Genomic DNA, 26,334 nt, shown 5'->3' on the forward strand with positions numbered 1-26,334 from the left:
TGCCTGTTCTGTTCCCCTCTCTGTCTCCAGTGAATCCTCTCACCCTCCCGCACATCTGGCCTGTACCCCAGTTCTTGTATAAAAATAAATAAATCTTTAAAAAAAAAGAAGCAAAATGTAAAAGAATAAAGACAGTATGATTTTATGGAATTGCAGAACTAGTAAAACTAACTCCTGGTGAGAGAATGCAGAACAGAAGTTACTGTAAGGGTTACTTCTGGGGTGCAATTGCCTGGAAAATGAAATAGAGACCATTTTAGATGGTGATAAAAAAATATATGTTGATCTGGATGATAATGATACAGGTGTATACATAAGTGAAAATTTACCAACCTGTACACTCAAGAATTGTGTACTTTTTTGCATTAAGGACACAATACCTCAAAAAATATCTGAAGTAACTGACAGAAATTAATGTGTTCTCAATACTCTGCTATATAGAGTGTTATAACCAATTTTCTGAATTTACATTTATAATTAGGAAAAAGAGAACAGTAGTTCTTTATAACCAAAGTGACTCTCAATCTAGAGGAGGTAATAGTTGGCCTCCTACCTATCCATCTCCCCAGTGCTGGGGCAAATCTCTTTATAGTGGGTTGTATATGACAGCAACAACTAATCTCTCCTGGTAGACACTCTGTCAGTTAGCGTGGCTGCTAAGAAGTGGGGCTCTTTTGTAGGCTCTTTTGTAGATGAGCTTGCCTTAGCTAAGAGGGACCCTGAACCATGATGCAAGAATCAGGCTGGGGTGTTCAGCAGTATGTACCCCAGTCCTGGCCAAGATGAGAGTTGCATTTGGAAGGCAGCTCCTTGGTCTAAGGTCCCAAATTAATTGCTTCCTGGTTAGCTGAGAGCATCACCAGTGGGTGCCATGGGCAAGTCAAAGACAAGGAAGGAAGAAGGGGGAACAAAGAATTAAAAGGGGAGATGGGGAAAAGAGGAGGAAAAAAGAAAGATGTAAACGCCTTGCCTAGTGGCTTCTAGGCTATCTGCTCCTCTGTTTGGAGGCTCTTCCTCCTGCCTGCTCAGTTCTCCAGCTAATGCAGGGGAAAGAAGGGAGGGTGAGGCTCTGAAAACAGACCTGACTTTATGTCACTACATTGCTGCAGATGCTTGTCTGTTCCTCAGTTTTCTCACCTGTAAAATAGAAGAAGTTTTTCTACCTCTCGGGGTTGCTGTGGGGCTGGCGATGGTGCATGCCAGGACCTGGCACCTAAGTTGTCCTGCTTTTCTCTGAGGTCAGTTTATGGTCAGGAGACACTGCATTGATGGCTGTTGAACACTTAAACTGTGTCTAGTGCGACTGAGGAGTGAATGTTTGCATTTTTTCCTTTGTAATTGCTTTACATTTAAATAGTCACCCGTGGCAAGTAACTACGGAATTAGGCAGCGCAAGCTCTAGGGTGTTCTAGGAGTGGGGAGTTATTCATGGCCATGACTGGTCCCCCAATCAGATTTCTGGTCTGGGTGGCTTAGGGTGCACACCGAGCTTCATAGAAGCTCAAGGTAGCTTCTGTGAAGTAATTTCTTCCCCAACAAACTCAGTAGCTGGTGTGAACACCCAGGACTCTAGGTGTCTCTCCGCCCCCGCCCTCCCCAACCTCCCCACCCTGGGGTGGAAACAATTAAGGTCATAAGTACTTCTACCCCACCAACTTTAGTTTGTGCTGTGCCTTACTTTCTCCATTCCATCCACCAGCAATCCTTAAACCCCTTGGGGATTAGAGGATGGGGGCGTGTGGGAGACACCTTCTGTATCTTTGGGTCTCCTAACCTCCAGCTACTTTATTTATCACAGCAAACTCAGCAGGCTCAGCCCTTCCATCTCACAGGTAAGGAAACTGAGGCCCGGGAGGTTAGGGATGCACAGCGGGAAGCAAAGGAGCTGCAGCAGAAGTGTAAACTCTTTGCGGCTCTGGTGACGCCAAAGACACTTTCATGGGTGGGGTTGTCAGGGCGCGCGGGAAAGCGGCGGGTAAATATTTGGGGCTGTAACCTGGGCTCCGGACCTCAGCGTCACTGCGGTTCCCTGGAGGGGGCGTGTGGCGAGGGTGGTGCCGGCGCGCGGGGCCTGCTACAGGGGCGTCCCCTGCTCCGCCGGGCAGACGCGTGGGGCCCCAGCTCCGCGGCCCCGCCCGTCGTGCCCGTCGTCCCGCCTTCGCCTCCGCCCGCGGCTATAAGGCGGCAGCACCGGCGGGTGGCGGGCACTGCGGGGAGAGCGGGGAGCGCGCGGCGCTGGGAGCGGCGCGGCCGGGCGAAGGCGGCGAGCAGAGCAGAGCAGAGCGCAGCGGGGAGAGCGAGCCCGCGGCCACTCCGGCCCCGCGCGCCAAAGTCCACGTGGCCCCAGGTCAGCACCTCCCTGCCGAGGGCAAAACCCGTCCCATGAAGCCTCCCTCCGCGCAGCGCAACCCCGCCGCGGCCGCGGCTGCAGGTGAGTGGCGGGTCCCCTTCCAGCCCCGGCCCTGCGGGCGGGTGACAGCGAGAGGGGAGCCCTGTATCCCCCACCTCGGCCTCCCGGTCTTCACTCCGGGACCCTGCCCCTAAATTTCCATACCAGCCTGGGAACTCGAGCCCCACACGTAACGGGTGCGGGTGCGCCCTGACTCATGCTCCCCCCGCGGCCGCGCCCCCCAGGAGCAGGCGTGGGCACAGGTACCCGGCAGTGGAAAAGTTGGGCTGTGCCGCTTAGCGGGGTGACCAAACGGTCTGCAGCCTCGCTGGGCCGGGCGGAGGCTCACTGTTCTCATCTCAAAGTTGTGGGCGTGGGTGTTGAGAGGTGGAAAGACACAAGGTAAGGAGCAGCTGCGACCACGTGGCTGTCACTTGGCAAGCGCGCGGGAGAGTCCTCGTCCTGGCCGCTCGGCCCCCCACCCCCCTGAGAACCTCCATTCTTGCCCGCAGCCCCGGCCTTAGACTCGGCCGCGGCGGGGGATCTGACCGACGCGCTGTGCGAGTTCGACGCGGTGCTGGCCGACTTCGCATCGCCCTTTCACGAGCGCCACTTCCACTACGAGGAGCACCTGGAGCGCATGAAGCGGCGGAGCAGCGCCAGCGTTAGCGACAGCAGCGGCTTCAGCGACTCGGAGAGTAAGTGTGGCGCCTGCCAGGGCCGTGCCCGGAGCCCCGGGGACTCCCTGGAGGCAGCCCAGGAAGGAGCATTTTGGCCTCAGTTTGCCTATCTGTAAGCCAGGGGTGGGGCAGGACACAGCAAACCCTGAAGCTCCAGGCAGTCTTTAGGAGCTGGGGCAGATGAGTTTCCAGGGTGGTAGGCCCAGTGGGCCAGCAGGCTGGTCTGCCAGCCACCTGCAGGTGTCATGAGGCAGGAGGGATTTAAGCATCTTGCCCTCCCTCTTGCAGAGTGCACTCCTGGGACCCAAGCCAGGCCTGTCCAGTTCCTCTCCCTCCTTTTACCCCTGCCCCCGTCCCTCTCCTATAAGCAGTAACTTTTCAGAGGATGTGGGGCAAGTGATATGGGAATGGGGGAAAACATTTATGAAATCAGGAAAAGTTTCATAAGCCGATGTTCTTGGGATTTCTGAAATAACTTCTTGAACTTTTTTCTGGCCCTCAGCAACCAGCAGCCCCTAGTGCCTGGGGGTTTTGAAACTTCCTGGCACTGCCAAGTTCAAGTATTTTACAAAGAATCTCTCTTCCTTTAGCAAAGTCCACCAAAGGGTCTGCGGACTCCTGCCTAGGATGGAGGGGTAGTCAGAGCGCAGATGGGTACAGAGGTGCTTCTGATGACCTTTCTCATAACAAGGGAGTCTCTGTGCCCTAAATGACAAGAATATAAAGAGAGACCGCTTTTTCAGGAACTTATACTGTCCTGCAGGATTATGTATGAGTCCCTGTTTAGGTACCAAACAGCAAATTGGGGGACTTTTCAATAGTATGTAATTGTTGGTTTTCAAATCCTGGATTACTTATTATTTTTCAAAGTGTGTTTTAAATTCTTCTGGGTCACACTTGAGACTTCAATCCCTAGATGAGTTACAAGTGTAGATGCCATTTCTTTTGCTGCCCTTGACACTGGAAGTAAAGGCAACAACCTTTCCTTGTGATTCTCTTCTTTTGAATTCACAGACTCTCTCTTGCTGCAAGGCAAGGAGAGTGTCCTACACTTAACATGAGTTGGCCTCCTAAAAAGGGATAAAGGGCACACGCCACCCTCTTCATGGTTTGAGTCAGAAGCCCTAGTTCCAGTGTGAGTTTCCCTGGTAGCCCTGCCCAAGAGTTAGATCTAATTGCAGTTTTGGGGGTAAAAGGAAATATAATAGTATACTGTTAATTTTTCATTTTGCATTTTTGGACCTTGTTGCTGATGGCTATGCTACTTAATTCCAATTTCAAAGGCAAATTTAAATTTTTTGAAATTTGTCTCCTTATCTCTGGGCAACTTAAGTATGTCTCCTTCTCCTGGGGCATAGAGCAAGTTATTCATCAAGCATAGTCTCCTCCCCACGGGGAAGAAAGCTGCATCAGTGTGTTCACTGGCGCTCTAGAGCAAAGAAAATCCGTCTGAGGCTCAGCAACATTCAGCCGAATACAGCCTTGAGCTCGCCCATTCATGGGTGACTGCAACTCCCCCTGGGTAGGATTTCACATCTGGGATCTGTTTTCAGGAGTTTGGAGGAGGCACTCAAAGCACATTTTTTAACAGTTTTGGAGGAGATATTTGGAATAATAGTCTGTAGTTTTTCTTTGGGTATATGTGTGTGTTTTCCTGTCTGCTTCTCTTGTTAACTGTTAAACTAACCCTTAGTTTGGTGGTTAGAGAAGTAATTGAGAGGGTAAAAAGAAGACTGATGACATGAGTTTTTTCTGTAGTATATCTATCTTGTCTCCCACACGACTGGTTAGATAGTCTTGGCAGGAGCTGTGTGTATTTAAATGGTAATTTCTTAAGGAAGCACATAATATGTGTATTTTAATTGCCGCCAAGAATTGAGCACAGACATTTGTTATAATCATTTGTCTGTTTGATGTTTTTTGGTGGAAAAGAATGTTTGAGAGAGGTAGATCTGAAATTTAGTCCACCAAGAGACATCTGGATGAGAATAACAACAGCTCATTTCTACCAAACCCTCATTCTAATTCCTATCGTTTATTCACTCTTTCTCTTCGTGACCTGTTTGCTGTGCTTTAAGTGTGTTATCTCGTGTGATCTCCACTCTGGTCCTGTAAGATAGGCACTGTTATTGCCATTTTCCTGATGAGGTAGCAGAACCATGTGGCTTTCTGAGATCTTGCTGGTTGGCTGGAATGGGAGCCAGGTTCTCAGGAATAGACAAGTTCCACTGAACACTAATCAGTGTCTGTTTATTAATAATGGGTGTGTTGTCCATGTCTCTTCAAGGCAATGGTCATATAGTTGGGTCATTAGCGCCCAGGGCGATGAGCAGACTTCAGTTTCTCTAGCTGTAATATTAAAAGGCTACTCTTAGAAACATCCATAAGTTCATGACTGGGGAAAAAAAAATTGCTCTGTTTAATGCTTTCAACAAAGCATTAGAGTGCATGTACATGTTATATGACATTGATCAGATACCTTTGAGTCAGTATCTTGCCTGCAAATATTATGTTTGAAGCTCTAAATCCTTGTTAACTTGGTTTTTCACTCTACCTTTCATAGCATGATTGCTCTGAAGATGTACTTACTGCATCCCTGTTTTTTTGAAGAAACTTCCTTTTCTCCATAAAAAAAGGATTTAGGTTGCTTACATCTTAAAAGAAAGAAATACCCATTTCTTCTTCCATTCAATACAAGCAAGTTACATAGAAAGAAAAGAACAGAAATTTAATAAAGAAATACTCTTTCCTGTTCCCCTTATAGGGAATCCTCGTAAGATAAGAAGTGGGCCCAAACAACAATTTGCAAGTTATCTTTATTGTAGGGTAAGCGTTCGATTCGAATCAGGCGGGGGTGGGGTGGTGGTGGTCATCTAAACAAAATAGCCTTGTTCCTTTCCCTGGACTTGTGTTCCAACAGGTAATATCAAACACTTTAGTGGGAGTAATTTTAACTTCAGCAGTAAAAAGGCAGTGCAATTAGGAATGAGGGCAGTGTTGTTCAAACTTGATACTCAGACATGTTTCAAGAATAGTAAACATCTTTGGTTTGAACTTATTATTAAAGACTTTTTTTTTAAAGATTTATTTATTTACACTTACAAGAACTGGGGTACAGGCCAGAGGTGCGGGGGTGGGGTGTGTGTGTGAGAGAGGATTTACCAGAGACAGAGTGGGGAACAGAACAGGCAGATTGACTGAAATACACTGCTGAGGGGAGAAGCGGGTAAGTCAGGAGAGGTCTGCTGCGCCATGTGAGCTGCTCCCTGGCCATGGGGATTGAACTTGTGCTGCAGAGGCTTCGGATAGCTTCATAGGTTACATCTTAACCCCTTGCACCACCAGGGAGGCCCTTAAAGACTTTTTCGTTTTTGTATTTTCAAAACTATACATGTACACCATGACTTCTCAAAAGTGTTTAATCAAGTTTTATCTCATAATTATTAAATTTTAACCAATTTATTCATTTGTTTCTCCAGGTTGATTTCATAAGAAGTTTATAATATTAACCTGAATTTGAAAGGTGACATGGACTTATATCTTGGCTGTAGTGAGCTTTCACTTAGTTTTTTCCTCTGAGGTAGGAAGTATCTTGCAATTTAACAGAAAAGGTCTGAAGTGTACTGTCTATGCTGGGGCTGTGACGATACAGTGTACAACAGTGGGGTCATTTTAGGGAATAAGGAACTGGTTTCTTTAGCAAGTGCAAGACTTAGAACGGCCTGTTTATATTTGCCTAGACTCTTGGAGCCTGGCACTGGGATAGCGACCTTGGACCCTGGGTGCCACCATAACAGGGAGCATGCCTGCTGATGTGGCATAGAAATCATCGAAACTAGAAGCTGAACTTGTCCAAGTCCTGAAAGAGTGAGGAGTTGGGAGCCCTCAGATTGCCTGGGTACTGTGCTAGGAATTCCAGGGGGGAGGTGTGACACGTCTCACTCTGGTGGTGAGGTGTCCAGAGAGACTGAGCAGTGGACAGGGGAAGCACGGAATAAAGTGGCTCTTTCTTATTCTATCACACAGGCTGTCAGAATTTAGATTTGGAGGAGAAGGTCTCATCCTCACCCCCTCCCACCCCAATATTCGTACCATTCCCTGTGGCAAAAGGGAAACAGGTTCAAGACTTTCTTTTTCTCAGTTAATTACTATAGTTTGCTTGCCTTAAACATGTGGTCTCGTTCTATATTTATAGGAACTCTGGGCAAGGTTTATGTCTGTGGTTTTACTTCCCCCTGGAGCAGCTCATGTTGGTGCTAACCTGAAATTACCTTTCTCTCTGCTCCCAAACTAAGAAAGCACATTTACCTTTTAAACAAGGCTGTTTTTGCAGCTGAGTCTCTCAAGCTCTGTTGGTGCACCTAAAGTTAGATGTTTGTGTACTTAATGTGTTTACATTTCTTTTCATGGTGTCTTAGAAAACTTGGTGTCTAAATTTGAGGTTCCTGGCTTTTTACACACTAAGTTGACTTGCTAGGGGCATTTCTACTGGACTTTGGGAAATTTGTGATAGGGGGCTTTACAGCCAATTGAAGTAAATGCTGCAAGGTCCTAAAATACCTAGTATTGTCACCTGCCAAGGTTCCCCAAATCACCACTGCTATGGTCCCTTGAGCCTCTTTTAATAGCGGCACCTGGCCCTGTGGTTGGGCAATAATACCTGAATATATGTTCAACCAGCGACACAGTGTTGTCATCTTATCAGAATAACTGACTGTGACTTTGCAAGGAATAGAGTTCCAGGGGAAGTGGAAAGAATAAGTTGGGCTTTTTATGTACTTCAAAGCCTAGTGTGGGATCTTGTTCGTTGTAGTGGAATGAAACTTTCTTGGCTAAAGGGTGAAGAGAGGACTACTACTGTGTTGGTGGCTTGTTCTCAGAAGGCTTGTTCTAGCGTGTCTCTGAAGATGAACTTATCTTAATTTGTGCTGCTGTGTGAAGAAGAGGAGGACCGCAGGGTCTAGAATCTTGATCTGTTCTCTCTCCCAGGCAAGCTATCTTTCCTTTTGCCTGCACCTTTAGAATGTAACCATGAAATCCATTATATCATACATGGAGCCCCTAGGTCATTGTTCCCTTTTGCAGAAGAAGAAACTGAGGCTTAGAAGGCAGTAGGAAGTGACTTGCACGGTCACACAGCTTTCTCACCTCATCTTCTGCCACACAGCTCTGTAGAGGCAGCTTCTGCTGGGCCCAGAGTAGCTTAGGGGCTCTTGAGGTTGTACTTGTCAGCTCTTTCATAAATGATGTGTATAGAGTATGACCACAGCAGGGAAGAAACTATGGGGAGTTTTGGCTCGAGGATGCTGGAAGTTGATTTCTTTTTAATGGTTGAACATTTTGGAGCCTGAAGTCAATTTTTGGCCAGATTGAACACTGGAATTCTGAAAAGAGGCTTGACAGAAGGGTGTGTGTGTGTGTGTGTGTGTGTGTGTGTGTGTGTGTGTTGAGGTGGGGGAGGGGAAAGTAAGCATATGCTGTGCTGATAAACCTGCATGTGGGTATTTTTAAACAAAGAGATGTTATCACCAGTATCTCCCTCATAACGGTAGTTACATGAATTTATCAGTGACAAGAGGCAACTTCTGATTATTTAATAGTTTGGTTGCAGTTGAGTTTGTCAAGTAAAACTTAGTTCATTTATGTATTTTTTGAGCTTGAGGAAAATACTTGCATCAAGAAAGCACTTAGTACCAGGCCTTAAAGGGTAAGAGAAGAGATGTGAGGTCAGTGTTGTCTGGCTCATTCTCTACAGACTCTCCTCAAACCACCTGAACCACCTCACTTTTCCTGAATCATCCCTGGAATCCTTTTTCTCTATATTTTGCAAATATCTTTTCCATGTCTAGGTCATTCCTTCACTGAAGACTCAATGGCATTAGGTTTTATTACATTGAGGGAGGAGGGTGAGCGGGAGAGACAGTTTTGAGTTTCCCCTTCCCAAAGGAGAACATGTACATGTAAAATTGCTGGAGGGCTGAGGCAGATTAGAGATGAAATCCAAAGCAAGGGCAGGGGCTGCTGTAGGGTGGGGTGGAGTGAGGTGTGGTAGTAAAACTGGCTCTCAAGAGCCAACTGCTCCTGGGAGATAGAGCCTAGAGGTGTGGCCACTGAGGTCTGGATCAGCAAGTCTCTGGGTTTGACCCTCTGGGTCAGGAATGGGGATGATGGCCTTAAGTGTCCTTCAGAGCAAATAGTCATGTGCCAAGGGCCTCATATTCCTTCCTTCTACCTCAGGAGTCTGAGTACAAGGCCTTGGTTTCTCTGCCCCCGTATTACTTCATCTTTTCCCCACAGGTTTCTCAGGTTCTGTCTGTGTTGAGTCTCCCACCCATTGCTTGGTGATAAATAGCAATGCCCCACTGTAGGCTGCAGGAGGCATGACCACTTTCTGTATGTAGGGAAAGGCTTTCCCTTGAGAAAATCCAGATTGTTCTGGAGGTGGGCTCAGCTGACAGAGCCAGCAGAAGGGCTTCCTACATTGAGCTCCACCAACTACAAGTGTCCTGAGAAATAATAACAGGGGTGCCACAAAACAGGTGTCCCATGGTCATGTAAACTTGGGAGTTAGGGCTAAACTGGTTTCCTTATCACAGACTTCTCAGGGACTTCAAAAGCGAATGACAGTGAGTATCTCCAAGGTGATCAGTGTTCTCAAACTTTGTTGATCACTCAGCTCTTCTTTTCCAAGGGACCACTGTTCTGAGGAATACATTTTTTTGGGAAATAGAAGTTTGAATTTCAGCATTTTGAATCTCAGTAGGTATCCATCATGAAATTTCTGGGGAAAAATGAAAAAAAGAAGGTGGTAGTCATAAGTGACCAGGCTGAATCTCTGAAAGGAGAAAAGGTTGTGAGGGTTGGGCAGTTTTGGGAAAGCGGACAAGATGGGGGTGTGTGTGTCGGGAGGACAAGATGGCCACCTGGTCAGAGGAGAGGGAGACAGGTGAGGTGCCAGAGAACGTTAAGCATCCTCTTGGGGATGAAGAGGATGCTCTTAAGATCAGAAGCCTCTGCTTCTGAAAACCCTTTGTACTCTGGGCCTATGTGACAGTTATGTGAGTTTTTAGTTAAGGGGACCAGAGAAAATGGTTTTGCCTCTTCCAGCGCTGGGAGCAGGTGGATTAAAGTGAGTGAATCTTAAGAAGGATTGGGACCTTGCCAGGCCCTCATGAGTTAGCTGCCCTCTCTCACCTGAAAAACCTCTCCAGAGCTCATCTCTGCTACCACCTTGGCTGGCTTTGTGTTTTGTTTTAACCAGGAGGTTGTACCTTCTTGACCTCGGTGGCCACATCCTGCTTCCGCCGCCTGCTCTGCCTTTGAACCCCTTGCATTAGTGCACAATGCTCCTCTATGTCACAGCCACACACCCAGGGCCCACCATGGGCTGGTTTCCTTCTCCTTGACAGGACAGAAAAATCGAATCTCGGAATTTCTGGGCTGGAAGGGACTTGAAGGATTACTTAGCTCACCTTCCCATTTTGTTGATGAGTAAGCCAAGGCCCTGAAACTGTCTTGCTCAAGGGCTCCTGAGCACTTAAAAGCTGAGCAGGTTCCCTTGACTCCTGGCACAATCTACTTCTGGGACCTTTCCTGGCTCTTGCTCTGGTCCTTGGGGATATGAGAATAAAGGAAGGCATGAAATAGCTGCAGGTGTCTATAATGGGCAACCTCCCTGGAGAAATCATTGTCTTTGTCCCTCTAGTTTATCCCCAGAATGTAGGCTGTCAGGAAGATTTTCAGTCATGGGATTCACTTCATGTTTTTATTTTGGGGGTTTAGAGGGTGGAAGAGACATTTTTCAGGGAAGATTACTCCTTATGTCTAAAATCCCCAGCCACCTCCGACATCCCTTGCCAGGTACATGACATGATGGCCAAGTGATAGGTAGACACCTGGACAGTGGGCTCCTGTGCGCTGCAGATGCGGCTGCTGTGACCGTGCTGATTGCTTCACGCTTTCTTTCCTTTTTTTTTTTTTTTTTTGTGGGACCCTCGCTGGTGGCCAGTGATCGAACTGGCGCTGCAGGGGCTGTGGGCAGCCTCGCAACCCAGCGCTCAACCGCTGCGGCGCCACCAGGGGAGGCCCCACGCTTTCTTTTTGTAGAGAAGCGAGGGCCTCTGGGGCACCAGGTGGGAGAGATCAACACCCCTGCCCTTTTGGGGGGCATAAATGTAAAATCTGGAAATCAACCTGCTTTCTTTACTCTAAATTTACAACTTTTACTCCTTTTGGAGATAAACTGTTGGTTCTCAATAGACTGGACTGAAAACCATTTCTTACGGGTACCTTTTTCATTCCTGAAAAGGTGCAGATTCGCTTTGCAGGAACAGTTTCAGCTTCAGCGATGAAAAGCTGAATTCTCCAACAGACTCAACTCCAACTCTGCTCTCTCCCTCTGTCACTCCTCGCAAAGGTAAGTTCATTCACTGGAGTGAGGGTTTTTGTTTTTTTGCCTTTTTATTTCCCTGTGCTTCTCAACCACTTTTCTCGTTTCTCCCTGACCAATCTTCCCCCAGATGTGCAAGACAAGTAGATAACACTGGCATCTTAGTGCAGTGCTGGAACATGCCAATTCCTAGGATTTTGGTCAGTGTGAAAATGAAATCAGATAATTTGGTGGGGGTAGGGGTAGGGAACCGAATTCACAGGGAGACAGGCGATATCTAGACTTAGACTCTCTTCTCTCTCCTGTGGTATAATCAAGACTCTACATAATGACAGTGCTCTTCCAGACTGGTTGCTTTCTAGAATTTAAAAGTCAGCATTTAGGCTTTGCAGAAAGTAGGATTCTTTTTATTGCATTAACTATTAAACTAATGCTTTCAGATTACCCATTTAGCAATTAAATGGGTCATCATTATGAGAAAGGCGATGATCTAACATAATTCAAAATAGCAGCTCCAGCCTGTCTCCGTTGTGATATTAATAGACCTCCTAAAAAGTTTTTAAGGATGCATGAGCAGTTTCTTATTTTTTGGAGCGAGTTAAGTGTCTCCAGCTAGAGAGCTGAATGTTCTGTTATTTTGGACAAGTGCCCTCTTGAAAACAAAAGGAGTTTTTTTCTTAAGAAATGTTATACTTGCTGAAAATAGTTGCAGAATGCAAGAAAAATGGAACATCGTTAAAAAGAAATATGAAGAGCCTATCCTTTTTCTCACTCTGGCATTAAGGCAGATTTTCCCTGTTTTTCAAAAGAGGCATTTTAAAATTCTCTTCTTAACACAGCAATGTTAGTAGCCACTGGGGATTCTCCCTTTGTCCAGCCCTCAGTCTGTAATGGATCTACTTGAATTCAGAGAGGCAGCAGTCTAGAAAGTAGCTTAAAATGCCCACAGGTTTGCTACCTGATCCTTAAGAGGCAGGAATTAAGAAAGAGCAAAAATCCTGGTGGCAAATTGCCTTTAAAAGCTAAGAACAATAAGCCATTTGTAGCTAGTGGGTGTTAATTAATAAAAATGTCTAGTGATGCATTTCAGAGAAGGCATGACTGATGAACTCTACAGCAAATACAGAAAAAAGTACTTAGGATATAGAGGAAATGAAGTCAGGATAAGGACTCACTTACTGCCTTCTGCAGGCACCTGGATGGGATGAGGCTGTCCTGCCACCTAAACCCCATGTCACCTTCCCATATCCATTCTGACAAGGAACAATGGCCCCATATTCATGTTGCACTGGGGGGATTCTCAGGCTGCAGCATTAACCTGGGGTTGTAACATGAATAAGAATAACATAACAGGGCCTCCCCGGTGGTGCAGTGGTTGAGCGCTGGGTTGCGAAGCTGCCTGCGGCCTCTGCGGCGCCAGTTCGGTCCCCGGCTGCTCCCCAGCCACCGGAGGAGGATCCCACATGGCGCGCAGATCTCTCCTGCCGCCCGCTGCTCCCCTCAGCAGTGTACTTCGGTCCTTCTGCCTGCTCTGCTCCCCACTCTGGCTCTGGTGAATTCTCTCATCCTCCCGCGCTTCTGACTGTACCCAGTGCATATATAAATAAATAAACAAATCTTTAAAAAAAATAAAACAAACAAAAAAAAAATAAGAATAACATAACAGAAAGTTTAGCAGGAATTACAGAAACTGGGTGTCCATTCTGTACAGTGCCATGTTCTCTCTCAGCAAATATTTTTGACTGGTAACTCAAATCCTACACCATAAAAAAAAAAAAAGGAACTTTTGATCTTCCCTCACTGCTCCTTGCTCCCACATAACTTTTAAGGCAGTGAAGGGAAAGTCTTCTTCAGGTTGCTGGGGTGGGCATGGGGGAGGAGGAGATGTGTGGTCATGAATTAAAAAATGAGAAACATTTAGGCTAATCAGAGAATAAGTTTCTGTGTTGATTGTAAACATTGGAGCAGGTATGTGGGGTTGGTACAGGGCACTCTTCAATAAAGGCTCTATAAAGATGGAGAGATGCAGAATGGGGTTGCATAATCCTGGAGAACTCAGAACACCAGTGTCTTTGATGGAAACTGAACTTGAACTCTTGCTTTTCAGCCAAACTGGGAGACACGAAAGAGCTAGAAGACTTTATTGCTGATCTTGACAGGACATTAGCAAGTGAGTACATGCCTGGCATGAGAAAAATCAGAAAACTGACTGATACCTCTGATAAAGTGCAATAATGTTTACCAGCTTGCCTGGAGGCAGGAAGTTACATCATAAGGCGTCTTTAGCTTCAGAAACAGGACCCTGGTGGCTCAGAAAGAAATTCTGAGGATAAGCTTGTGTTAAAGTAGATCAATGTGCCTTTCCAAGCAGGAGAATAGGTCACCCACAAACAATGGTGTATTGTTTGAGAAATGGAGAGCAAAGTAGTTGTTAGAGCAAGATTGGAGCTTAATCATGGTGGCCTGATCCGCTTTTTAGAGGAGTGGCTCGACCAGACAGAAGGTTCTATGTCATGGACCAGGGACATTTCTCAGGTTAGAATCAGGAGCTTGGTGAGGTCTCCAAAGGGTTAGGTCCCAAAAGAGAATTGACTTTGGTTCCAGCCAAAGACTCATGCCAACTACCGAAAGACCTAGAATAAGTACACAATATCTTGTTTTTCATTTGGCAGTTACTCTAATGGTACCCCATTTTGTGTGACCAAAAATGTTGGGAACTGAAGATATCAGATCTTAACAACATTGCGAGGAGAGGTCTAGAAGAAGGTTATCCTGAGACTCTTGCTATATACTCTGTTTCCGAAAGACAGGATCTCTAGGGCTGGAAGGACCAGGAGAACACCTGAGACAGAAGTTGCAACATCTCTTCTCTTGGGGGAACCAAGAGTTTCAGAGCAGGCTTGCTTGGAGAATTTTGGCTGAGCCCCTTAATTTTTCAACAGAATTGATTTTTCTGTAAGAAAAATCTTTTTTTCCCCCTATTAGATTTTATATTACACTCTGGTAATAACCAGGTAAAATATGAAAAATCAGGTCCAAACCTGGTTATTTAAAAATAACTTTTCTTAACACTCTCAGGCAGGCCTGCATCTGAGGTAAGAAAGACCTTGTGTCTTTTCCACTTGAAGATTTTAATGCCTATTTTCTCACACGCTGTACCATCCTACATCAGGGGACTAAGGCCTGTTTTGACAGAGATTAGTATAATCGCTGCACAATTTGTATGAAACTGATACAACAAGCCTGTCTGCTTTGTGGAAATTGCAGCCGCTGCCCAGTCATACCAGTTCATCAGACAGACTTGCTGTGGGAAACCTGCCATTAAGTTTGGTGCTTTGATGCCTGTTGAGATGGTGTGATCTGGTTAAGCGCAGGGCCAGTAAACTTTGGTGGTAAATAACCTTATCTATTTTCTATTTACAGGTATGTGAAGCAAGGAGAAATTGTGGGTCCTTTTATCAAAGGGGAGAAACTTTACAAAGCTCCAAGGACCTGGTAAAATCAGCTACAGAATTTGCTGCCAGAGGTGATGGAGACAAGTGCTTGTTGCCACGAGGCCATCTTCAGGCTCATCTTTGGGCAATTTAGATGGTGAAACTGAATTTGTTTGCCTGCTTGCAGCAAATTAGAACAGACATCCAATGCTAATATTGTATTTTCTCTAAAAACATAGCTCTCCTGTAATTTAAAGTGCTTTTATGAAGATATTTGTAATTAATTATATATAGTTGGAAACAGTAATATGCTTTTCCCATTATAATATATTTTTGTATACAAATAAAAATTGAACTGGAGTCTGTATTTTATAAGCTGCTTTTTAAAATTTCTTTCAATATATTTCCATTCAAATAATATTCTAATGGGAATAACATGCCTCTTGATTTCTAACAAAGACCGTGGGTGTTGCCAAATTTTACTAGATACCAGACTGGTGAACTTAAAGTCTTACTTTGCTGTTCATTCAGTGCTCTGGAGAAGGAGGCTGGCATATGATTAATAGGAAATTTTAATTTGAGGATTGTGGTTTTAGTGGAAGTTAAGTTTCTCTAGCTCTGGCCTCTTTCTCATGTCTTAGCACCTTTTTTTAGGAACTAAAATGAAGGGAAATACCTGTTGTACTCAAAATCCAGGACTTAAATAAGAGGGAAAGTTGGAGCTTCTGGAGGGTTTAAAATAATGGTACTTTTATAAAATATGTTTGCTAAGGAGGATTTGGTGATGCGGGCCTCAATGCCAAGTGACTTCTGTGGACTAGGAGGTCCAGATGCCAGGTCGTTCGTAACTGGGCTTTGCAGGTAGAAGTCGTGACCCCTCCATCTCATGCCCAAATACCTGACTTTGTGGAGACTAGAGAGAGGCATAAAAACAGGAAGTTCATAATTTTCATACTTATGCTTTTCTATCTTTAGAACCTCAAGTTATTTAAAGACTTCCATCTTTATATTACTATAGAACATAAATCCTAAACAGAACTACTTAATTTTATTTATAGTGACAAAAGCTCTATCTGTATTTGATCTGTTTTTTAGAAGAGTTGGGAAACTAAATAACCTCTCTTTTAATCCTTTTCTTTTTTCCCCAAGCTCTGATGAGGTTTTTGGGTCAAATTCAAATATTTTATTTCTTTATTGAGAAATAATTCATATACTCTAACATTCATCCTTTTAAAGCATACATTTCAATGGTTTTAGTATATTCACTTCTGCTCCTTTCCCCTTGTGCAGATCTTAGTCAGATGGTCATCCTGGGTGCAAGGGAAGCTGGGAAAAGGCCCTTCCTGGGTAGATATGTGCTCAGCGAAAATCTGAGCATTCTCTTATTAAAAGTCAAAGAGATTGGGTCTTGGGACTAGTCATCTCTACCACAGAAGGTTTGAGAAACCCTATTGCTAAATGACCTGATAGTGAGTGAGTGTGTGTGTGTGTGTGTGTGTGTGTGTGTGTGTGTGTGTGTGTAAAGGCTACCAGCAATCCACAATGTGTTCCTTGGAACACGTCTTGGGAGTGCCATCACGGATAATCTCCCAGCAGGCTCCACTACACTCCTCCTGTAAGACTCAGTGCAGACACCATGGCCCTTACAAACTGCCTGATTGTTAGGTGGAGAGTGTCAGCCGGCAGGCTTTTCTGGAATAGAACAAGACTGAATGTTGAGCATGTGGAGCTAGTAGGATGTGAATAGTATGTTTTCGAGTTTGGGAATTTCATGTTCTAATTTCTGGGAGGAATAACTAACTAAAGCAAAACAAAACAAAAATATGACACACGCCCACTATGAGAGGATCAAGTGCCAACCCAACTATTCAGACAGCAGCCAGCCTCTGAGATGGGGCAGAAGAAACACCAGATGCCTCTTCTTGGGAAATCCGGACAGAGGCAGCTATACAGCATGTCTGCCCTGGGTGTGAGAAGGCCCATCTGAGCTGAGGGCACTTTTAAATAGGTGCTGAGTGGCCCATAGGCAATCAGTTTAGGTTGGGGACCCCAAGGAGGTTTCTCCTCTGAAATATCCCTCTAAGTTTGCATTGGGGGAAGACAGGGAGAGAAGAGTAGTAGGCTTTCACCCAAGACCAGGTTAAAAATCCCACTTTACCATCCTGTGTCTTGGTGACTTGGGCAACTTATTTAGCCTTTCAGAGCCTCTGGCTGCTCATTTGCAAAATATGGGTGTGAATCCTTATCTCCTAGAGTTCTGGTGAGGGTCACTTATATTCGACAGAAAATGTGTAGCCCTCCACAGCTTCCTTGTCACAAGGAAATTGGGCTTCTGTACCCAAGGCAAATTTAGCTTCACTCACGGTGGGTGTAAGGGACAGGCCCAACGCCATTGTTCCTTATCTGATAGAAGAAAGCCAGCAGTTCTGGTTTGATGGGACCAGAGGGAGTGAGGTTAGTGCTTGAGGGGAACTAAATGTCCCAGGTTAGTTTTCTCCAGGTTAGTGCTTGAGGGGAACTAAATGTCCTCCCCTGGTCAGCTGCTACAGTTGAGGGACTTTGGCTTGGACCTCAGATGTGAACCTCTTCTTCCAAAAGCAGATGGGACTTTTTTTTCTTGGTTTTTCAATATGTGTGTCTTCCACACCCTTCTCCAAAATACTTTTCTGTGATAATTTATTTGACTAAGAAGATTTGTGGTGAGAGACACCAAACAGGAAATGGCTGTCATAACTGCTGTCTGCAGCCTTTGTTTTTTTAAGGCTTTCTCCTGCTTAGCTCACCTTCTCTGTGTCGCTCAGATTGATTTAAGGGCAGGGGTAAGTGGCAGGGGAAAGGGAAAAGGAAAGGGAAACACATTTTTAGAAGAGAACATTTTCCTTCAAGTTCAAAGTTTACCGAAGGTTAAAGATTATGCACATGGCAGTATTAGGTGACTCTTTGCACCACAGGGTCTTTGCACACGTGGTTTCCTTTGCCGGGAATGTCCATTTTTCTAGTTAATTTTATGTTAGGATCAGCTCAAGCATCACTTCTTTGGAAAGTCTTCCTGATGCCCCATCTAGGTTATTTGTTGGTGCTATTCTTACAGCAACTTAGGTGCATTCCTCTTGGTTTGCAATGACAAGTTCATTAATGTGATCTTTTGATTAATTTCTCCCAACCCTCCTGCTTGTGGACCAGATGCTCCGGGAGGGCAGGGACCATCTCAGGTTTGACTTGCCACAGTATTCTCAGTGCCTGCCGAGGTTCCGGGCACGGAGTAAACACTCATTCCATTCAGTTCATATCTGCTGAATGATGGGGTGATATGTCTCGACTCTTCTATAGACAAGGTAGCCTGTGGGGTACTTGTTTGTTTTGTCCCTCTGTCCCCTCATTGCAAGTCTTTTCTGATTTTTCTTTTCCAGGCCTTTGCTCCCACTCTACCAGAGTAGCTAAAAAATTGATCCAGGACTATGACTGGTGTTGGGGACCTTTAACAGTGCCTTCCCCCAGTAATTATAATTTACTAGGGAACTGGAACCTGTGAAGATCAAGAGGCCTTTGAGCCAAAAGGACTGAATCTCTAATGGTGGAGCTTGCTAGTCAGTGCCAGGTGTCTGGTCCTAGGCCCTTCCTGATCCTGACACAATATGAATGCCTTTTCCCAGAAATCAGAGATTCTAGTCAGTAAAATCTGAGTCCCATGGTGCACAGAACAGTCCCATGGTGTTAACATACTGTGTCCATGTGAATCATGCATGTATACATGCATACGTGAGTACTTGTGTGTGCGTATGTGTGCTTATGTGAATGCATGCCTGTGTGTGTGTGTTATGAGTTAGGAAAAAGGCCACGAGATCTCGTTTGAAAGAAGAGGTTCCAAGTGTTCTCCATAGGAGAAGATTGGGGCCTCAGTGTTGAGCTGCTCAGTAGACTGGCCTGCTGGTAGTAATGGCACCACCTGCCTCGGGGGCTGGACTGGCCCTCTCTCCTGTGACTTGTTCTTGCTTGTTAACATTACAAAACAGGATTACCTTTGTAATTGAGTTTTCATGCATCGCATGGGAAGGGCCCATCCCCTTCTGAGGAGGCGGGTGACCTGCTGTCCCAGGCGCAGGGCCAAAGCCTGTTCTGGAACCAGAAGAGTCAGGGCTTGGCCTTAGGTTCTAAGGTGCAGAAAGCCCCTACCCAGGACAGAACAGGTCTAGGAGGGGCAGGGCACTGCATGACCCCTCAGTTTTCTAGGATGTCTTGAGGGTGAGGCATAGAGGTGCAGGACAGACCCCCTGCAGGGAAGGGAGTGGAGGGGTCCTTACAACAAAGGGATTCTGAGTGAGGAGGCTGGGCCCCGTTTAGGGGTGTGGGAGCAAGGAATAAGTGCGTAGGATCACTTGGGAAGTCAGAGAGGCATTCAGGACAAAGGGGGCTATTCCCAGCAAGGCTTCTTCTGATCGGTTAGCACACTTGAAGGAAAGGGCACTAAAAGGAACCTGGAGGTCAGGCTCATTCTGGAAGGTGAATGGCAGTACATCTTCCACACAGAAGGGGGGCTGGCCTCTGACCCCCGTTCCAGCTCTGCCCCTAAATTTTCTTCAGCTGATAAATAAAAAGCTCGTGTAGTTGAACTGCCTCATTCTGGACCCAAGAAAACTGAGGCGTGGGTTGAAGGGTTAAGCAGTCAAACGTCGTGACTCAGACAAAAAAGTTTCAGGAAGGTGAAATCAGAGACACGAAGGTACCGAACGTACCTTGGGGAAAAATGAGCTCCACAAACCAAAAGTATAATTAACCTTTGTAATCTCAAGGGATCTAGGACCGATAGAGAGATTAGCTGTGTCCAGAAGGACATTTGCTTAGCAATTGCAGGGGCAGATAAGGGAAGTTGCATAAGGTCAGGCGCCAGGGAGTGCAGGGACAAGAAAAACATTTGGGAGGGAGGTCACCTTGATGTGAGGAAGCCCATTGTGCTAAGATTAGAGTCAGTCCTCAGAGAGCTTATAAAATAGGCTGGGGCCATGGCCCCTGGGTGCGAGGGCACCTGGAAATAGACTTCTGGATGCTTTTCTAATTTTCACTTTTATTTATTTTCTTACATTGTTGTTCATTTTTGTACAGTATTTGATTTCTCCCCTCCCGCGGAGTGCTGATAGTTTCCCCACCCACACACCACCCACGACCATGGCCACAGCCCCACGTGCCCTTCTCTCTGTTTTCACCCCTCTCCCCGCCGCCCCTCCCGTGGTTCGCCTCATGTCTACGGTCAGCTTGCAAGTTTTGTCTTTTTCCTGACTTTGTGTTTGGTTTCTCTATATTCTGCATACAAGTGAAGCCATCTGATATTTTTCTTTTTCCTTCTGACTTATTTCTGATTTTTAAATGCTGGCTGAGAAAGGGAAGAGATTGCTTCTCCTTGGCAGGCCGCTGAGTGGTGTGTTGCAAGCATCACACGACTGAGTGTAATTTAGGATACTGAGCTGCCGAAGAAGTAAGTTTCCCTTGGTGAGGATGCAATTCCAGTGCAGCCAGTGCATCCTGAGGTCCAGAAGCCTCTTCATGTTGTATTATCCTGTTTTTAAAGGCAAAACTGCTTTCCCCCTGGGAAGGAAAAAGAGACAGATGCATTAACTTGATCCAAAAGCTCAGTTTAGCATTTTCTCCTGATAATTAAGACTCTGTGCTGGACAATCACTGCTTTATTTCTTTTTAGATGACAGACACCTGGTTCTTGTTTCCCTGGTGCGCAGATACTTGTTTTTTGAGTCTCGTTAGCTGCCCATCCACAAGAGGCGGGGAGCCTTGAGTCGACCTAAGAGGGGCTGGAGGAGTAGGCAAGTACAACCCCTCATTTCAAAGGGCTGAGGTGATGAGGTACCACTCCCCTAAAATTGTCATCAATTTAATCCTACTCAAGAGAGTAGCTGTTGGGGTTCAGATGATGCGGTTTGGTGTGTGGGGTTGCTGGGTCTCTCAGAGAGAATTCAACAGACAACCCCATTTATCAGCACATGGCAAGTTTTTTAAGAAGGAAAAAGAAACACCTTCAAAGCCACAGGCGGGCAGTCACCTGCATTTTGCCCAAAGGGTGTTCTTTTATAATGTACTTAGATGGAATTATTATGGAAATTATCACATAGAGGTCAGTTTGGGTTGGTCTTCTGTGAATGATAATTCTCCTTGCCCCCATGTCTGGCTGATAATCTTTCCTGACCCCATCTCAGATTTCTGGAAATTTCCATAGTGGTTTAGTTTAAGATTCATTAATCATCCCTCACCCCACTTCTGTTGTTTGTCCTTGTGAGACTGTCTATCCTAAATTTTTCTACTCTCAGCTTTCATCAAGGCCACCATCTTTCCATGGTACCCAGGATAGATCAGGGATCCTGGGTTGTGCTGGACACTCAGGAGTGAGTGAGTGAGTGTACAGGTTTGGGGTCTGCTTTCTGCTGAGGTTGTTTTCATTTTTAAAGGGCAGATTATCATCTGTCCCACAGGGTGTAGGGACAACCCTTTCTGAAGGCATGTGGGTGGGGCCGTGGCCTCGAAAGGCTTTTCCTGTTTTGTGGCTTTTCCTATATCTGGGTCCTCATTTCGGGCCTCTTGAACGGTCCAACTTTAGGAAACTGAATTCCACTTGAACAACTGAACAGTGCGTGAGCCGGGACCCCTGTGCACAGAGCCTGCAGGATGGGCTAAAATTGAGCTCCGGCCTGGACCCTGCCTAAAAGCACCATTTCAGTTCCATTTCATCTACGTGATGCGATGAGGTGATTGTCACATGAAACACACCCTTTCTAGGGTAGCGCCAGAGCCTCAGAGGTCACACTGGCATTTCTGAAGGCAAAGACATTCTGTTCTGGGATTTAAATAAACAAGTCTAACATTTAAGTGGTGTGAAGTAATCTTCAAAGAAGGCTGCTTAAAGAGGGATGGTTATGTGATTGCAATACCAAGTGAATCCATTCCAGAGCTTTTAAGAAGCTCAGCAAGGTCTCCTTATGGGGAATCCATGCAATTATATCAGTACCCTGTGGGAGGCATTTGACACAGGTGCCTTGCATTCCCTGGCGGCCCTGCGAGCCAGGTGCTTGCAGTGCAATTGGAGGAGCAGGGCCTTCTGAGGGTCCCTCTGGGTTAAGCTCTGCCCTTCTAGCAAAAACTAGCTGGCTCCCAAGGAGAGATCTGAGTGGGTCAGCTTCCTGCCACTCCAGGCCCAGAGGCTGGCCTCCTTCGAACTATGATGGGGCAGAAGTTTTGGAGACTTTGCTCCTTTTCAACAAAACCCAGTGCTGTCACTCATCCTCCAGCTCATGCCAATCTCTGAGCCAGGGTCAGTGTTGCTATGATGAACTGATGGAGAAGGGGTTCATGAGTGAAGCTCCAGGACTCCTCATGGTTCCCAGATTAGGGCGAGGGAATACGTGCAAAGTGGGGTAAGAAATTACTGGAGACAGGCAAAGACCCGACTTTATCAGGAGCCAAGCAGCTAATCTAGCTGTCACTGAGCTGGGTGTCAAGTGAGATTAATGCCTAGGAAATTTGCGGCCGCCTCCCTGGCCTTCCTCTACACTTCTCATGCCCGGCTTAGCGTCTGCTCCACACCCGCCTCAGCCATGAGCAGGTAGCACACCCCGTCTCCACGGGACCATGGGCTGTTTCAAGCATGGGTGGTGCCACTCACCATGTCCCTGAGGAGCTGATCTGTGTCTGGGACATGATAGATGGTAGCTTGGCTGGACTGAGTTGAAAGTAGTTCACGTTTAAAGCAGCTGATATGTTTCTTGGGTCTCCTGGGCAGAAACTGCAGCTAGACTATGGACTTGATGGTTTCCATTTTTTAAACGAGATTGGAACTTTGTTATATTTTAATAGTTCATGTTCCTGGACTCAAAAAAAAAAAGTTTTTTCTGGACCTACCCTCCTTCAGGTAGAGCAGGTAGTATAAATACCCATAAGTTTGTTTATATAGCAGGAACTAAAAATGTTTTTTTTTTTCCTGCCTCTTAAATACCCTAAACACCTGCCATGTTGTAAATGCTCCACGCTCTTATCAAATTGAATCATGGGTGCTTGCAAATATATTGAATTTACCAAAAGAAGGCATTATTTATTTTGAAAGTTGCGATGACAACTAGTATCTTAGTCAGCTAAAGAAAATGTTTGTCGATACACCCAAGGATGCCTCAGGGAGACCAGCTTTGTGCCATGTGACACCAACAGATAGCAGCAGGTGCTTCTGGCTTATCTTGGGTGATCGTTGTTTCACAGTTAAGTTCACTGACCACAGACACCTGCATTTTTGCATGGTATTACTAAGAGTACAAACATTCTCATGATAACATTTGCGTACCCAGGAGCGGTTAACTCCAAACTGGCCCAAACACTTTCCTTTTGCTTCTGACCAGTCTTTGGATCATTTCAAACACTGTAGACTCGAGACTCATGAGGCAAGATTCCTGCTCCTCGGAGTTCAAAAGAATGGGCTGTCTCTTCCCTGGGCGGTTATATTTTCCACATCAGTGTTAGTGCTACACTTTATTGAGCATTTACTATGTGGCAGGTGCTGTACAGGCACTTTCATATTTTACCTCATTGTATGTGCACAGTAGTCCAATGAGGGAGTGAGTGTTATGTCCATTTTTACCCAAGAGGAAACTGAGGGATAAGCAATTTGCCTAAGGCCACATGGTGAGGGCAGGAGACAGTTTTTAGGCAGGTCTGTTTATAAGTTCCATGGTCTTACCAACTGCGTTTCATGGCAGAAGGAGGAACTCCCGACTTGGGACACACGTATAATGAGGGACTGCAGATGACCCTGAGGTGCATGCTTGGGACCCTAGCTGTGTGGCTCTGAGCCTTAGGTGACTAGAGTCAGGGACCGAAGGTTCAGGTTGCTTTGGAAGTGGGTTTAAAAAGAGAAGAGAGAAGAGATGGGGACAGGGAGAGAGAAATGCACAGGCTGAAGTAAGCCTACTCTTACACCAGTAATGAAGCTCTTTTTTGTGTGTTTCAGATAAATAGTGTTTCCTATAGCGATGACAGGATCCCCCACACTCCTATTTAGAATGCACACAATAGCATGTAGCTCAGGCTTCAGCACCTCAGAAAGACTGTCGACATGACTTTCTATACTTTCTTTATTACTATGACGGGACTTTGGGGGTTCAGACCAGACTGGATGGACTTGAGGATAACTTAGAGGGCTGCTTCAGCCTCTGGTGTTCTTGGGACAGAGAAAAGTCAGGTTTCTGTGTTTTTCCCAGGATGATGCCCATTAACCTGTTGAGGCCTCTAGGCTGGGTCTCTAGCTACAGTCTCTCCTCTGGAGGACCTGGGCATGGGAAATGCTCCAGGACTAATGGGGCTTTAGAGACTAGGTAACAGTGCTAGTAACATGCTATAGAAAGTAACAAAGATAGGAGCTGTCCTGGATTAGATTTTGATGAAGGAACCTACTTTTTGTAAATTAATTTCTACTTTCCAGATTGCGGATGGATTTATTGGCTTAGATTCTTCATTCTTTGTATTCACTCTTTGCCATGGGATCCTGTAGTTCTCTCCACTGGAGACAGAGTTTATTTGTCCTTGACTTTGGACTTGCCATGTCATTTGTTTTGGCCAAGGGACTGTTAACAGACATGCAAGTTAGGATTTGGCACGGTTGGGCTGATTTTTTTCTTGCATTGGCCGTCATCATGAGGACATGCCAAGGTAGCCCTCAGGTCTAAGGAGGATAAGAGACACAGCTAGACATTCGGTCCCAACTTGCAGTTTAGTGCTTCCCAGTCAAGCTCAGTCTGTATCAGGTAGCCTCCAGTCAGTACACAAATGAGCAAGCAAAATGCATGCTTATTATTGTGTAGGAGGACATTCTGTGGCTGGTTGGTATGTAGCAATACCAACTAGCACACTAATAGTGGTTTCTTTTGATGCAAGCCAATGTTTTCTTTACTGAATTTGTAAATTTATAAATTTTCACCATATAGTTATAAACCTTGATTAAGATGTTTATGGAGTCTAGGTGCTCCCAAGTCCTGAAGGTCATCTCCAAATTTAGAGAAGGGCTGGGGTAAGTTCAGAAGGAAGGAATTAGGGTCTATCACCATTAAGAATCTCTTATTCTACCTTGAAAAATGTTCTATATGAATTGCTCCATTTTATCTTCAGATGAAAACTTTAGTGTGTTCAACTCTAATGAGGTAAAGTGAGACTGTTTGGGAGGGAACTTTTGGATGTGCCTGGAATTTGCACAATCTGAGATGTGACTGGGGGGGGGGGCACATGTGAAACACAGGATTAGAAAGAACCCTAAGTCCATCCTCCTGCTTTTAGGAAGGACATTTTTTTTTTTTCTGGTATATATTTCTTTTGAGGACCTTATTTTTTTTAAACTAATTAAAAAAATTTTTTACATCATTGTTCATTTTTAAACAATATTTGCTTCCCCCCATCCCCTCAGGTGTAGTTCCCATAGTTTCCTTCACCAATGCCCCGTGCACCATCACCTCAGTCCCCTGTGCTCCTCCCTCCCTCCCTCTGATCCCTCTCCCTCTTCCTCCCCTGCAGGATGTCTCTGATTTTTAATTGTCCATTTTTGCTTTGTACTGTTATTTTTTTTTTTACACTGATGTCTTATTTGGTTCCCCTATTTACTGCTGTAAGTGAAACCATCCGATATTTTTCTGGCTTATTTCACTGAGCATAATTCCTTCTAGCTCCATCCACATTGTTATGAATGGCATGAGTTTATCTTTTTTGATTGCTGAATAATATTCCATTGTGTATATACACCACCTCTTCTTGATCCAGTCATCTATTTTTGTGCATTTGGGTTGTTTCCAGGTTTTACCTATTGTAAATAATGCTGCAGTAAATATAGGGCTACAGGTGGTCTTTTGAATCAATGTTTTTGTGTCCTTTGGGTAGATCCCTAGGAGTGGAATTGCCTAGTCATATGGTTGCTCCATTTTTAGTAGACTGAGGAACCTCCCATAGTTTTCTGTGTGATTGGACCAGTTTGCACTCCCACCAGCAATGTAGGAGACTTCCTTTTTCACCACGTCCTCGCCAGCATTTGTTGTTGCTTGTTTTTTTGATATATGCCATTCTTACTGGTATAAGTTATCTCAATGTGGTTTTGATTTGCATTTCCCTGATGATAAAGGATGTTGAACATTTTTTCATACGCCTGTTGGCCATTTGCATTTTCTCTTTGGAGAAATGTCTTTTAAGTTCTTCTGCCCATTTCTTGACTGGATTTTTTGTTTTGTTTTTGTTGAGTCATGTGAGTTCTTTGTATATATCTTTGTGATCAGTCCCTTATCAGTTGAATGGAGTGCAAAGATTTTTTCCCAATCAGTGGGGTGTGTCTCTCTGTTTTGGTTAATGTCTCTTTTGCTGTACAGAAGCTTTTCAGTTTGATGTAATCCCAGGTGTTTATCTTTTCCTTGACTATCTTTT

At 45.3% G+C, this 26,334-nt stretch overlaps 1 protein-coding gene across 1 annotated transcript; it reads left to right on the top strand.

Moving 5' to 3' along the window:
- The first annotated feature begins 2,287 nt into the window (after positions 1-2,287).
- Positions 2,288-15,196, top strand: RGCC (regulator of cell cycle). The gene is made up of 5 exons (XM_037526939.2): positions 2,288-2,431; positions 2,902-3,087; positions 11,378-11,485; positions 13,566-13,628; positions 14,882-15,196. The coding sequence occupies exons 1-5, from the start codon at positions 2,383-2,385 to the stop codon at positions 14,887-14,889; spliced, it is 414 nt and encodes a 137-aa protein (XP_037382836.1). The 5' UTR covers positions 2,288-2,382; the 3' UTR covers positions 14,890-15,196.
- The last annotated feature ends 11,138 nt before the right edge of the window (positions 15,197-26,334 follow it).

The sequence above is a fragment of the Talpa occidentalis genome, unplaced genomic scaffold (assembly GCF_014898055.3).
Source record: "Talpa occidentalis isolate TD23 unplaced genomic scaffold, MPIMG_talOcc4v2.1 talOcc4.5, whole genome shotgun sequence".
NCBI classification, from domain to species: Eukaryota; Metazoa; Chordata; class Mammalia; order Eulipotyphla; family Talpidae; genus Talpa; species Talpa occidentalis.

Excerpts from the sequence above, each read along its gene's own strand:
- RGCC (XM_037526939.2), top strand. The coding sequence starts at position 2,383 with ATGAAGCCTCCCTCCGCGCAGCGCAACCCCGCCGCGGCCGCGGCTGCA. Across the intron at positions 3,088-11,377 it reads CGGCTTCAGCGACTCGGAGA|GTGCAGATTCGCTTTGCAGG; the intron begins GTAAGTGTGGCG and ends ATTCCTGAAAAG. Across the intron at positions 11,486-13,565 it reads CTCTGTCACTCCTCGCAAAG|CCAAACTGGGAGACACGAAA; the intron begins GTAAGTTCATTC and ends CTTGCTTTTCAG.